The sequence below is a fragment of the Sphaeramia orbicularis genome, chromosome 9 (genome assembly GCF_902148855.1).
Source record: "Sphaeramia orbicularis chromosome 9, fSphaOr1.1, whole genome shotgun sequence".
NCBI classification, from domain to species: Eukaryota; Metazoa; Chordata; class Actinopteri; order Kurtiformes; family Apogonidae; genus Sphaeramia; species Sphaeramia orbicularis.
The window spans coordinates 1,464,950-1,481,099 of NC_043965.1; the positions used below are offsets into that span (position 1 = coordinate 1,464,950).

At 38.5% G+C, this 16,150-nt stretch overlaps 1 protein-coding gene across 1 annotated transcript in view; it reads right to left on the reverse strand.

Annotated features, from left to right (window-relative positions):
- The window catches only part of LOC115425287 (SH2 domain-containing protein 3C-like), a 48,034-nt gene that overhangs the window by 29,350 nt on the left and 2,534 nt on the right, over positions 1–16,150 (reverse strand). Inside the window, exons 2-4 of the mRNA XM_030142721.1 lie at positions 12,225–12,978; positions 2,278–2,311; positions 1,000–1,128 (exon numbers count right to left, since the gene is read on the reverse strand). Coding sequence (XP_029998581.1) covers positions 1,000–1,128; positions 2,278–2,311; positions 12,225–12,978 — 917 coding nt within the window. The remainder of the gene's footprint in view (positions 1–999; positions 1,129–2,277; positions 2,312–12,224; positions 12,979–16,150) is intronic.

Below are 16,150 nucleotides of genomic sequence, written 5' to 3' on the forward strand. Positions count from 1 at the left end.
ACACAGAGAATACACACAGAGAATACACACAGACAATACACACAGTGAATACACACAGAGAATACACACAGAGAATACACACAGACAATACACACAGTGAATACACACAGAGAATACACACAGAGAATACACACAGACAATACACACAGACAATACACACAGAGAATACACACAGACAATACACACAGACAATACACACAGTGAATACACACAGAGAATACACACAGAGAATACACACAGAGAATACACACAGACAATACACACAGACAATACACACAGTGAATACACACAGAGAATACACACAGTGAATACACACAGTGAATACACACAGACAATACACACAGACAATACACACAGTGAATACACACAGACAATACACACAGACAATACACACAGTGAATACACACAGTGAATACACACAGTGAATACACACAGTGAATACACACAGACAATACACACAGTGAATACACACAGAGAATACACACAGACAATACACACAGAGAATACACACAGACAATACACACAGAGAATACACACAGTCAATACACACAGACAACACACACAGTGATACACACAGTGTACTAACAGTATTTAACGTCTGTGAGTAAAACAGTGAAAATAATAGAAAATGAAACCACATGTTTATTCACACGTTCATGAAGGTTTTCACTGATACATGTGTGTTTTTAAATCTAATCATAAACACATGAATTTGTGTGTGTGTGTGTGTGTGTGTACATGTGTGTATATGTGTGTGTGTTTGTGTGTGTGTCTGTGTCTCTGTGTGTCTTTTTTTTGTGTATGTGTGTGTGTGTGTGTTTTTGTGTATGTGTGCATGAGTGTGTGTGTTTTTCTGTGTGTGTGTATGTGTGTGTGTTTCTCTGTGTATATGTGTGTGTGTGTGTGTGTGTGTGAGTGTAGGTGTATGTGTGTATATCTGAGTATGTGTGTCTGTGTGTGTATATCTGTGTGTGTGTGTGTGTGTGTGTTTTATCGGACCTCGTCAGGGATGCGTCCATGGTACCAGGCGTGGCTCCTCAGGTTGGCTCCGCCCAGCTTTAGCTCCGCCTCCAGCTGTTTCTTCAGCTCGTCCGTCGGCGTCTCTAACCAGAACTTCTCCTTTGAAAACTGGAAGGTCATCACAGACGCACAGTCAGACACAACGCAGCAGCGATGGTGGAGGCCGCCCGCTCTGAGCCGCACTGACCGCAGCGTCCACGGCGCCGACGCCAGGGCCCCAGGACCCAGAGCCCACACAGAGGCTTGGCCTCGTCACCGTGGCAACGTCATTGTGCAACGAGGGTCATCGCTCAGCGGAGCTTTGTCTGACGACTGTTTATGCAAACAGGACCACTGTAGATCAACCCATTACACACACACACACACACACACACATATACACACACACACATAGACACACACACACATATACACACACGTACACACACGTACACAGACACACACATACACACACGTACACACATATACACACACATGTACACACACGTACACAGACACACGTACACACATATACACACATGTACACACACACACATATACACACGTACACACATGTACACAGACACACGTATACACATATACACACACACACACACACACACAGTTTAACCTCCATGTTGTTTTTCTTTGTGACTCCGCCCACAGAAAAAGTTTAAAACTCAGAACGAAATGAAACAAACTCATGTAAATTCAGCTGAAGACCAGGTCCAGGTCTAGGTCCAGTTCTAGGCCCAGGTCAAGGTCTGAGTCCAAGTCCAGGTTCAAGTCCAGGTCCACGTCTAGGCCCCAGGCCCGGGTCGAGGTCCAAGTCCAAGTCCAGGTCTTAGTCTAGCTCCAGGTCCGGGTCCAGATCTAGGCCCAGCTCCAGGCCTAGCTCTGGGCCCAGGTCCAAGTCCAGGTCCTGGTCCAGTTTGCAGGTCTAGGCTCCAGGCCTAGGTACAGGTCCAGGTACAGGTCCAAGTCCAGGTACAAGTTTAGGCCCTGGCCTGGGTCCAGGTCTAGGCCCAGGTCCAGGTCCAGGTCCAGTGAATTGGAAACTGTGACTCCGCCTTTTCCAGTCAGCACCAGCCGCCCGAACAAGGCCGTAGTGGTTGCTATGGCGATGGGGGCGTATTCCCACCTAGGCCTTTGAGTTCTGATTGGATGGGGGGGGGGGGGGGGGGGGGGGTCATGGCCCAGAGGCTGCTGGGGAAACACCGCAAACTGACAACAAAGTTAACGACGAAAATGACTAAAACTAAACCGAAGGAAACTCACCTTCACGTATTCGCCACTGCCGTCCGCCTTCAAACTGGAAAAGACAAAAAACACGACATTAAAAAAAAAGTGTTTTTACGTCACCTTTAATGTTTTTTTTATAAACATTTTTTACTTGTTTTTTATTTCAATATCTGTCGTGTCTTTTTACGTCGTTTCCATCATGTCGCGTCTTTTACTTCGTCTGTTTTCTTGGATATTTGACATCTTTTTCATCGTCTTGTCATCGTTTTTTTGTCTTTTTTCATCTTGTTACGTTTTATGTCATTTGTCTCATTTTTGTCGTCGTGTTTTTTTCATACTGTTGTATCTTATTTTATCTTTTACTTTGTTTTCATGGTTTTTATGTCATTTCCGTCTTCTGTTATTGTTTTTTGTCTAATTTTTCCTCATATTACCTCTTGCTTCATCTTTATTATGTTTTTGTGGTGTTTCTCCAACTTTCCCTCTAACAGCTGACCTTTGACCTTTATCTATAATAGTTATTGATCCTTTACTGATTGAACATGTTTTTGTTTTTCACTCTGGTTTGAATATAACAGAAAGTCTGGACTTCAGCCTGTATTTTATTTTTTTTTACCAGTTTTCATGACGGTATCCAAACAGAACTAACTGTTTCCAGTTTCTCCGTCCTCTTATGTAACTCTGTCCATAGCGACGCCACCCGGCAACAGCGTCCAACACACAACACTCACGTGTTCCTGAACCCGGACCCGGACTGGGAGCCGGTCCAGGTCCGTGTTCTGGTCCTGACAGCTCTGATGTGTTGTGTCAGCTAAACTCCTGTTGTTCGGGCTTTTTTTTTAGTTCCTGGTCTCTTCCTGTCGTCGCTGCATATTTCCATGAACAGTGTCGAGGGAGGCGACCTTTTGTTCCCGAACGCAAACGCCAAGAACAGACGCAAAACACACAAACAGTCAAATATGAAGAGAGAGAGAGAGAGAGAGAGAGAGAGAGAAGGAGAAGGAGAAGGAGAAGGAGAAGGAGAAGGAGAAGGAGAAGGCCGTTTATGAACCTCCTGTACTCACAGACGTATTCAAATACGGCTTTTATTAGAGGGTTGTTGTTGTTTTTTTACCTCCACCAAGAAAGTTATGTTTTCATAGGGGTTTGTTTGTTTGTTTGTTTGTTTGTTTGTTTGTTTGTTTGTTTGTTAGCAAGATAACTCAAAAAGTTATGGACAGATTTGGATGAAATTTTCAGGAAATGTTCATACTGGAACAGGAACAAATGATTCCATTTTGGTGGTGATCGGAGGGGGGGTCTGATCTGCTTTAGTGGAGGTCTGTGCTCTCCGAGGGCTTTTCTAGTTTTAAATTATACATTTACATAAACATGTACTTAGACATAAGGAACCACACAGACACAATCCAAAAAAAACCCAAATTATTAATAATAATAATAATAATAATAATAATAATAATACAAAATCATAGACCTATTAAACACAAAAAAAAGAGAAACAAAGTATCAACATTTCCTGAAAATTGTATCCAAATCCGTCCATAACTTTTTGAGTTATCTTGCTAACAGACAAACAAACAAACAAACAAACAAACAAACAAACAAACAAACAAACAGAGAAATAGAAAAACAGAAAAACAAACAAAGAAACAAATAAACAGACAAACAAACAAACCCTGATGAAAACATAACCTCCGCTGTTCCTTGGAGGAGGTAAAAACAAAAAAAAACACAACAACATAAAACAACAATAAAATAAATAATATTATCACCTCCTCTGTCCAATGCTCAGGGCTGATTCAGAGTAAATATAAACAACAACAAATGTGTCCATCCAGAGGACACAGCAGACAGCAGGACACTGGTGCTGACAGTAGAGACTAAAGGATTCTATTGTTGACAAGAAAAGCACTCCACCAAAGCAGATCAGTCCACCCCCCCACCCCCCCCATCACCACCAAAATGTAATCATTTGTTCCTTGTTCCAGTATGAGCATTTCCTGAAAATATGATCCAAATCCTTCCATAACTTTCTGAGTTATCTTGCTAACAAACAGACAAACAAACAAACGAACTAACTAACTAACTAACTAACTAACTAACCCTGATGAAAACATAACCTCCTTGGCAGAGGTAAAAAAAAAACAAAAAAAAAAACAATAATAATTTGTTCACGAACAGAAAACTTCATCTTTTCGAACTTTAAAAACCAGAGTAAATCGTGCACCTGTTGTACAGAGGTGTGTGTCAGAGGTTCATTCCACTGAAGGACAATCGTACTTTTATTACAGTTTTAAAGTCTGTTTACGTACACTCGTGTTTACTACGTTTCCATCCAATAATAAAGCTGTTTCTGTTGCATGTATTGGTTATTTTATCTATCGTAATACATTTTTTTCAGTCAAATCAGTCAAATTATTAACAGAAAGAAAAATCCAACCATAATCTCAGAAACGAGGGGAAGATTAGAACATTTGTCAGTATATTAAAATGGTAAAAATAATCTCCAGGTTCTCTTTTTTGCATTTATCTCAATAAAATTTTTTTAATGTTTTCTTCTGTTTTCATGTTTTGTTTTGTTTTTTATGTTCAAACTGAAAAGGGTGGATGTAACTGCTCCTGCTGATAATGAAGCCGTTACCTAATCGTCTTCCACAGGTGCAACAGGAAAGTGCAGATGTGTGGATTAATGAGTGAAAACACCAGTGGGAGGTTTGGTCATGAGTGGGAGGGGCCTTTAAAAGTCCGCCTCAGAGCCGTGGACCTGGTTTGGCTGAAGCCGCTGTCGTTTTCCAGCAGAAAAAGCCCAGATTCACGAGCTTTTCCTTTGTTTTTCACCATGTCAGCTTTTATTCTGAGGCTCCAGATCCGTCCACTGGTGCATCATGGGTGTTTTTCTGACCCGTCCTGGTCTAGATAAACCCTGAGAACCAGCGGTGGGAAACCCCCTCCTCCTAAGGGGGATGGGGGGGTGGGATCCACAAACAGCATCAGGTTTAACAGCGTTTCCTGCCATTTCTAGCCTTAACAACATCCGTTTTCTACCCATAAAGCCTCGGTGTTGACATGGAACGACCTGGTGAGTCCACGCCGGCTTTGACTCCACCCTCAAACACCAAACACCACTTCTGCTTTGACTCATTCATAAAGTGACAAACACAACCCACTGTTTCACAACAGGAAACCAAAAAAACACAAAAACAACTGACATTTACACTCAAAACTCCACCAGTGGAAGGTCATCAGGTCATAAAAACCAAACTGGACACATCAACTACAGGCAAAGAAAAGAAAAATGAGACGATAAATATGATCAGAACCACTGTTTAACCCATAAAGACCCAAACAACCACCACCTTTAACCAAAAGCATCTACTGATCTAAACTGTGTAATACCTGTTGATCCACTAATCCGATCAATACATGGAAATAATTGGTGTAAAATACAGTTTAAACTCAATTATTCATAGCATAAAAGGTACAAAAACTTGTTAAATGAGAATAAAATGAACAAAATACTAAAAATGAATTTAAAAAAATCCTTAAAATAGGGTGTAAAAATGAACAAATTCTCCTAACATGAGGAGAAAATGAGTAAAATACTTGAAAAATCAGGAAAAAATATTTACCAAAAATCATTTAAATGTAGCATAAAAGTGAACTAATCCTTCTAAAATGAAGAGAAAATGAAGAAAATACTTGAAAAATGAGCAAAATTCATCATTTCATCCTATCCAGAACCCTGTATTTATTCAGTTAACCCTCAAAAACCAAAACCATCTACTGATCATTGAACTCAATTATTAAGATAAAATGTACAAAAACTTGTTAAATGAGAATAAAATGAGCAAAATACTAGAAAAATAAGGAAAAATGAATTTAAAAAACCTTAAAATATGGCATAAAAGTGAACAATTACTTCTAAAGCGAGAAAAAAACGAGTAAAATACAATGAAAAATTAGGAAAAAAGTAACCACAAAACCTTAAGATATGGAATAAAACTGAACAAATTCTCCTAAAGTGAGAAGAAAATGAGTAAAATACTTTAAAAATGAGAAGAATTCATCATTTCACTCCAACCAGAACCCTGAATTTATCCAGTTAACCCTCAAAAACCAAAACCATCTACTGATCTAAACTGTTTAATACCTGCTGATCCATTAATCCGATCAATACATGGAAATAATGGGTGTAAAATACAGTTCTTCATCTTTTCATGGTCATCAGATATGACCATATTTGGACGTTCAGAGGCTCCGTAGTTACCATGGAAACACCGTCATCTTCTACAACATTGATTCACCAGTCAAACCCATGGAGTTCCACATTTCAGAGGTCTGACCCCGCCTCTGGACAGTTTCAGGGGTTATTTTAAGGCCTTTTAATCTTTACTCTCCAGTCGAATTAAACAGAACGACTCAGTGGATGAAGCTTAAAACGGATTCTGACCCAAAAGAACCGAGTCACAGGTGGAGTTTGTCAGATTTACTGGAGAAATTAGAGCGTAAATCTGCTTTAGAACGCTGCTGCCCATGGAGTTGGAACCATTTCATCCATGGATTAAAGCCTCTGGCAAATGGAAGTGACTATATTTGGAAAAAAGGGGCGGAGCCTAGGAGGAGCAGGGGCTGAAACATGAAGAACTAATGTGGCTATAACTGCGACTTTTACCTCTAAACTGTTTTCTACTGGAGGAAAAAAAAACTCAGTGAGCCTTTTTACTTGACCATTTCTTTCAGAGTTCGCACATACGTACTGACATAGAATCAAACTTGCGACGTGATTTCATGAATTGCGTACAGAGAACATGCCGTGTTATCTGTACGCATTATATGTTTCTCGCGTATATGTTCACGCCGTGTAAAACACCACGCAGTTAGCTGTTAGTGCAGTTAGGGGTTAGGGTTAGCAGTTAGTGCAATTAGCGGTTAAGGTTAGGTTTAGGGTTAGCATGATTAGCGGTCAGGGTTAACAGTTAGGGGTTAGGTTTAGTGGTTAGTGCGATTAGCAGTTAGGGTATGTGGTTAGGGGTTAGGTTTAGGTTTAGGGTTAGTGGTTAGCGCAATTAGCGGTTAGGGTTAGTGGTTAGCGCAGTTAGGGTTAGATTTAGGGTTATCGTGATTAGCAGTCAGAGTTAGCAGTTAGGGGTTAGGTTTAGGGTTAGTGGTTAGATCGTGGCGTATGTTGACGCGCGATCAAATGGCGTTGAATAACATGCGAAAGGATGAAAATGCGAACGTATAGCACACCAAATCCTATAATAACGGGCAATGCGATTTTTCCTGAGATCAGTCTGAAACTTCTTGTTATCGTCTTCAGTTCACGTTTGACTCCGTCGTGTCAGTTTCTGTGCTTTGTTTTTGTTTAACGCATGTTCAGATGAGTCAGATGAACCTGTTTTCATGCATGAAGACATGGGAGTGTTTGGACAAATGTTAATCTGATTAAATCTAATCAGATTAGACCGTTTACATGAGGACTGGAATAATTATGACATTTCTAAAAACCACATCTTCTACAGTTCTCAACCAGGAAACAGATCAAATAAAACCACAGCGGAACCGAAAATCACATGAAATACCAAAATAATTCACAGTTAAACGTCTGTTTCCCCCTAGAGGCCGTCAGCGGTATTACACATGAACGTCCTAACACGTTGGCTTCACTTTCAACTCGTGGTCGTTTCCTTTTTGCTATGAAAACATTTCACCAAAGAATGCAGGGGTAAAGGTCAAAGGTCACTTCAACCAAAAACAAAAACAGATGTGGCAGCGCAGCGGCGTTACATAATCAGACTTAAAACGCATCCGGACTCACACGGAAATACGTTTATTTTATGATGACGCCAGCAATAATGAAGCTGTAGCATGTACAACTTCAAACGTGAGATATTTCCATGTTTCTGCAGCTTTATTTGTCCATTTCACCACAGATCAGAGGCAAACACTGTACTTTTACTTCTTCATAAACTTCCTTTTTTATCCACTGTTTAAAAATCGAACAACTACAGCTGTCAAAGAAGTCTGTTTTTTTTTTAACATCGTGTTAAAATGATCCAAAATATCACAGAAATATCACAGAAATCAGATTAATTCTAAAAAATCCACCTGTATATGTGTAATATCATCAAAAAGCAGCACTTATAAGGACATCAACATGCATTAATTATTAAAAAAATACAATTATTTAATTTAGGAGTTGGATTGACTGAAAAAAGCCTTCAGCTCCACATCTGCTGTTCCAGTATTTGTCTAATAAATTCCTAAAAGTTTATTCATTCAGGTATTTATTACATAGACCGAGATGTTCGGTTCAGCAGTTTTATAGTTTCTAATAAAATCAGAAACAGTTGTTTTCGGATTCAAGTTTCTGGTGAAATCAGTGGATTAATCCTGATTCCTCCTGCTTCGATCTGTTAATAAAGGAAATATTGACTATTGAGCAACAGAAACATCCTGAATTAAAACCAAAACCCTTATTTATAAAGACTTATATCATTCAGTCAGTATTATATTTGATTATTTATTGATTATAGACAATAATTATACATATTTTTTTCATTATTTTCTGACATTTTAAGAACAAAAAACTCAAGGAAATAATCTGTGCATCAATAAAAAAAAATAAAAATGAGTTGTATCTCGAGTCATTTACTTTTGTTAAATTGTTAAACTGTACTTTTTTCAACCAGACTTAACAAAACATAAAATATAAACCGGTTCAGGCAGAAACAACAGTAACTGTTAATAATCTAAGTGTTAAAGCTGCAACAATTACATCAAATGATGAATTTATCTACAATTATTTTACAGTTGGATTCATTTTCTCAAGGAAAAAAAGAGTCCAAATACAGTTTTCTGTTAACTTTCCCCTTTAAATGAGCATCTGAAAAACTGTGTTAAATATATTTGTCATCATTTTCTGACCAAACAACTCAGACACAATCAGAGTGAGTCAGAATAAATAAAAATCTCCACCCTGATCTGTTTCTGACATACATATAATATGATGACAGTGTTTTTACCAACCAGATGTACCATAAAAAACATTTACTTCACATTTCTGCCACATTTTCAGAGTAAAACTGAACATAAAGTAGTTAAAAACACCTTCAGTCCCCTGTATAAATATATTTTTTATCACTGAAAACACTTGACACCTCTTTTTTTTCCTGTTTCTTTTCCTTCTAATAGTGTATTTGTACATTATGGTACCAGTACTTTAACTTCTATTATTAATACTCAGCCTTAAATTAAATTAATTTGATTAAAGTTGTTGTTTTGACCAAATGCAGCCTGTTTTGAATCCAGAGGATGAAATGAACATGTGTCTGTTTCCACTTTTACTTCATATTATTATTATTATTATTATTATTATTATTATTATTATTATTACACATATATTTCACTGGTTCTGGTTCTGCTTCTGTTCGGGTCAATAAAAACTTCTCATTACTTCAAACAAACAGAAAATATCAGATTAAAACCTTAGAAGAACCTGTTGGACCTGGACCCGGTCCTGAACGGGTCAAAGGTCCTCTGTGAACCCGTTAAACCGGACCTGGACCGGGTCCCTGCTCTTATGTAACCCCGGTCCGGGTCGGTCCAGACCGAGCCGGTCCATGTAGAACCCACCAGAACCGCCCAGTCCGCAAGTTTCCAGACCCGGATACCCACGGATCCGGATCCGTCCGAGGCGTAAAAGTCGGACCAAACCCGGACCAAACCCGGACCAAACCGGGACAAAGAGCGGGTTCCTCACCTCCCACGCGCCTCTGTGTCCACGGACCGAACAGACCCACGGACAGAGTCACTGACGTCACACATCCCGAACAGTCCGAAAAACCGACCCGAGACCAGAGTCCACAGACCAGGACCATCAAGTCCACAGACCAGCTGACCGAGCAGCGGACAGAGGGAGCTACTGCGCATGCCCCATACAACCACTACTCATCTATTTATTTATTTATTTATTTATTTATTTATTTATTTATTTATTATGTTAAACGTTCAATTTACCTGCAACAGTGTTGTGTGTTTTTGTTTTTGTTTTTGTTTTTGTTTTTGTTTTTAAAGAAAAACAGTTCAAATATTCATCCGTTTGAGTGTTTTCTCTCTCTCTCTCTCTCTCTCTCTCTCTCTCTCTCTCTCTCTCTCTCTCTCTCTCTCTCTCTCTCTCTCTCTCTCTCTCCTTTTTTTTTTTTTTTTTAAGTCAGAAACAGTTTTCAGATTCAAGTTTCTGGTGAAATCAGCAGATTAATCCTGATTCCTCCCGCTTCAATCAGTCAATAAAGTAAATACTGACTACTGATGGACAGAAACATCCTGAATTAACACCAAAACCCCTTATTTACAAAGACTTATGTCATTCAGTCAGTCTTATATCTGATTATTGATCCATTACAGACAATAATAATAATTTTTTTCATTATTTTCTAACATTTTTTTAACAAAACAACACAAGCAAATAATAGATCAATTGAAAGAAGAAAAAAAAAATAAAAGAAAAGCTGCATCCTGAGCTGTTTATGACATAAATATAAAACCATGAAAGGATTCTTTATCAACTAAACTGAATAAAAACATTTACCTCCTGTTTCTGCCTTTTTTTTTTTTTTTTTTAAAGAATATATTTATTAAATTTTCCTTTTTCAAAACACAAAACAAAACAGCTCAGCGCCACAGTCAAAACCAACATCCAGATTTACAGTCAGCATCGACAGATCACATTCATATCTATATAATATGACAGAACTGTTTCTACTTTATCTGGATGTAAACCTGTGTTTACTGCTGGTGTTACTTGTGCTTTTTCTTAGTATTAGCTTTTTAACATGTGGATGAGTACTGATAATGTAATAAATAAATGTATAATCTGATAATTATCTATGAACTGATGTGACTTTTGTAATAACATTTATGACTTTATCACTGACATTCAACTGAAAAGACGAAAAGTAAAAAAAAAAAAAAAAGAGACCTTAAACATGAGTAAAGTGAAATAAAAGTGATAATATTCCACTATAAACTATAAACCTGTTGATGCACTCATTGTTTTATTGCTATAATTGGTGGTTCTATTCATGCTAACTTGTATTTATTATTTTCTCATCGACACAACGACTCTAAACTCCTATTCATCTATAACATGTTTTATTTTTTAATTCAACATTTATTTAACCAGGAACCGAGTAGTTTAATACGAAAGTAAATGGGTCAAACATGTTTCTGCCTCTGTTACATCTAAAACCCTTTTAAAAGTGTCGAAATCAACTGAAAAACACAAAGATCCCATCAATGTCTGTGTTTTTGGGATTATTTTTCCTCAAAAAAAAAGTGTTGATATTCCACTAAAAACATTGAATTAGTGAATTTAATTTCTATTTTTACTATTTCTTTGAACCCTGAGGAAAAATGTGATGGAATAATATTTTTTAAGAGAATATTTTGGTAGTAAATGTGTTTTGTTCTGGAATAAATAATAGAATTCACAGATTAGACAGTACTTGTTACAGTGACAACGACATTCTATTCTATTCTATTCTATTCTATTCTATTCTATTCTATTCTATTCTATTCTATTTTTTCTATTCTATTCTATTCTATTTTTTCTATTCTATTCTATTTTTTCTATTCTATTCTATTCTATTCTATTCTTTTCTATTCTATTCCATTTTTTCTATTTTTATTCTATTCTATTCTATTTTTTCTATTCTATTTTTTCTATTCTATTCTATTCTATTCTATTCTATTTTTTTCTATTCTATTCTATTTTTTCTATTCTATTCTATTCTATTCTATTTTTTTCTATTCTATTCTATTTTTTCTATTCTATTCTATTCTATTCTATTCTATTTTTTCTTTTCTATTCTATTCTATTCCATTTTTTTCTATTTTTATTCTATTCTATTCTATTCTATTCTATTGCAGTTCTTCCTCATGTTTCCAGTTCTGAATCGTATCCTCGTCTGTATTTTTCTCACCTGTAGTTTCGTCGTCCTTCTACTTCCTGTTCGCCGTCGGTGGGTTTGGCGCTTTCCTGTGGACACGTGACGCCTTGACGCCGTTCCGTGTTCTCTGCCACGTGTTGGTGTCGGAGCGCCGTCGCCTCGTCCACCGGGTCCATGAGCACATAAACGTCCTGAGATGACGGCAGCGCCGCTTTGGGCCCGTCCAGTACCACTTCGGGCCTTTCTGGTGCTGCTTCGGGCCTTTCTGGCGCCGCTTCGGGCCTTTCTGGCGCCGTCATTGACTCCTCCTCCTGCGCCTCCTCGCCCCTCATGTCGTCATTGCTCCAGGAGGTCAAAGGTGAAGGTCGTTCCGGGCTGGAGAGGCTGAGGCTGGACAGGGCGCTGAGCAGGGGCGAGTCCCGGACATGGTCCCCCTTCAGCCTCGCCGCCGCCTCCTGGTCCCGGTCCCGGTCCTGGTCCTGGTTCCGGGTAGTCCTCTTGTCCTTGGAGCCTCGGCTGCTCTTCTTCTGCCTCTGGCTTCGTGGAACCGTTCCCACATGAGTGTACATGTCACTGGAGCGGGCGTAGGAGGGGCTGAGGGGGCTGAGGGGGCTGAGGGGGCTGAGGGGGCGGAGGGGGCGGGGCTCTGTGTCATCCACCCACTGAGACCCCGCCCCTGCTTTAACTCCCACTCTCCTCCCATCATGCTCTGGGGCTGCATTGGCTTTGGTTTTGTCTGATGAGCGTCGGGTGGACAGGTTGGTCAGACTGCCGAACCACCTGAGACCTGCACAGACCACCACATAGTTTAGACCAGGGGGGCAAACCCACCTGAGACCTGCACAGACCACCACATAGTTTAGACCAGGGGGGCAAACCCACCTGAGACCTGCACAGACCACCACATACTTTAGACCAGGGGGGGCAAACCCACCTGAGACCTGCACAGACCACCACATACTTTAGACCGGGGGGGGGCAAACACAGGGACCCTAACCCTGACCCAGAACCAGCCGCAAGAGGGTCCAATCCAGCCCCCAGGATGAAAAAAATGAGACTGCAGATTTTAACTCTCAAGGATGTTAAAAACACAACAGTGCATTCAGGTTTTTTTCAGTGTATTTATCTACTTTCATCCATGATGTTTCTGGCCACACCCACTTAAGAAACAGGAAGTGATGCGTTTCATGTCATCTGTGTCCATAAATGATCTGTGATGGAGTTCATCATGTTTCCACTGAAGTTAATGGTTAAAGACAGCGATACCTGTTCATCACAATTAATTTGATTGGCTGAAAGACGTCACATGACACAAACACATGATTCAGATTGAACTCAAACTGGAAAATTAAAGTCGCACAACAGCGTATACGGGCCACATACGAAAATAAAAACACTGTCACTACGAGAATACAGTCGCAAAATATCGAGAGAAAATTCAAGATATTTTGCTTAATTCAAGATTTTTTTGGTTTTATTCAAGTTTTTTTTTGCTTCATTCAATATTTTTTTGGCTTTATTCAGGATTTTTTTTTGCTTTATTCACACGAAAAATCTGCCAGTGGAACAAGTGTAAATTATCTCGGGAAGATTTCTTGAAATAAGATTTTCCAGATGTATTGTCTAAAAATCCGTTCACCCATTTGTCTGATGGAGAAGTGACTGTTTTTTTTTTGTTGTTTCATGGTTTTTACATTTATTGTAAGTTTTCTATTGTTTGTTTTTGTTGGTGTTTTTATTCTGTAACATCTTCTTCTTCCACATTAACATTATTTTACTATTTGTTGAATCAGTTTTTTTGTCTTTTTGTTGTACTTTGTTTCTATTTCAAACTTTACGTTGTTTTCTTTACGTTTTCATCTTTTTACATTTATCGTGTGTTTCGTGTCTCGTGCTTCAGACACATTTTCATCCATTGACCGTCCTCTGTTGGAAACACTTGATAAAGTGGGTTTAAATGGAACTCTTATGGATCCCAGTTCGAGTGGATAAAGGCGTCAGACGGCGCCGGCGCTCTGATGCTGATGTCAGTCGTTTGTCCAGAAAAGCCCCGCGTTGTCGTGGGTTTGAGTCCCGTCTTTGTCCCGTGGACAAACAGTTCGATGGTTCGTTGTGTCATCGTACACACGCGTCTTTGTGCGAGTCGACGTGCAGCTGACGCGCAGTAAAAGACGACGAATGTCTGCTGCCGCAACAACGGCCCAGTGTGCCGTCTGCATAAGGCCGGATTGTACCCATAATGCACCTGAGGGCTGCTCATTCAGTGAGGGTTCAAACCAATGGAGTGGTTATTCAGTTTAATGGGACTTTAACCCTTAAACCCTTAAACCCTTGAACCCTTGAACCCTTGAACCCTTAAACCCTTAAATCCTTGAACCCTTAAACCTTTAAACCCTTGAACCCTTAAACCCTTAAACCCTTAAATCCTTGAACCCTTAAACCCTTGAACCCTTAAACCCTTAAACCTTTAAACCCTTGAACCCTTAAACCCTTAAACCTTTGAACCCTTAAACCCTTAAACCCTTGAACCCTTAAACCTTTAACCCTTGAACCCTTAAACCTTTAAACCCTTAAACCCTTGAACCCTTAAACCCTTAAACCCTTGAACCCTTAAACCTTTAACCCTTGAACCCTTAAACCTTTAAACCCTTAAACCCTTGAACCCTTAAACCCTTAAACCCTTGAACCCTTAAACCTTTAACCCTTGAACCCTTAAACCTTTAAACCCTTAAACCCTTGAACCCTTAAACCCCTGACATGTCTGTGGTGACACGTTCTGAACGTTATTTAAATCTTCATATAAATTCAACCGTTTAGTCACTAGTTAAATTTCCAGTCGTGTAGATAGAACAGACCTGGTTCTTTCCATAGACATCTGAGCATGCTCAGTTCACTCCCCATTCTAGTGTATTATTAAGTCCAAACCTGTTAAACTTCAGTTCCTCTCTGTCTTTTCCTTTTGTTCCAACCTCTCAGTCAGTTTTCTTCACCAATTTTAGTTCAGAAAAGTCAATACACTTGAAATGACATGTATATTTTTGGTAATTTTTTAGGTTTTTTTTTTTGTTTGTTTTTTTTTTACATTTCAGACAAAACAACTGCATAAAAAATGTGTATTCTGCAGTTTTTTATGTGTATAAGTAATTTTTGTTTTGTATAAAGTATCTAAAGCGGCCAAATAAAAGCGGAGAAAAAAACTACAATATTAACCTTAAAATGTAAAGTAAATATAGTCAGATAATGTTATTGTAATGAACATGTCGGAAAAGTTCTTTAACAACATATTTATCGTATTTGTTTTTCAGTATCTGTTTGGAAATATGAAACTGTTGAACTCTGTATTTAATTTAACAAATGAAAAGTAGATTTTTCTCTTTTTTTCTCTCTAAATAAATCCGATAACCGTCTTTAAACCAGTTCAAACCTCATGTTATCGCCCTCTGTTCCACTTATTCTGTATATTTGTGTCTTTTTTTATCTGCTCTAGTTTCACTTTTACTCGTTTAAAGTCAGTGACATCGGTGTCAGAACTGAACTTCACTATCATTTAATCATTCAGGAAACAGCGAAACTTCACATGTTTTATCTTAATAAACAGCGTTTATCGTCTGAACCTGCAGATTCTCTGGTATTTTCACTAAAAGTCCATAAAACTGACATTTTACTGATTTAATTAAAGGCAGAATATGAAGCATAGGTGATTTAAAAAAACAACAACATAACCCTCATAGAATAATCCCCCTAAGAATCATTTATGATTCCTGTTGTTTTATTGCCCTTTTTTTTTGGTAGGATTTTTTTATGAAAATAAAGTGAGTTTGGTTCATTTTGTTGAGACAAAACTCAAACACATATACAACTAGATTTCCTTCTACATTTGATCTTTACTAAGTGATTTATTATAATATTATCCTCTACATTTTGCATTTTTTCAGTGTAAAACCTGTATTTAATTCATG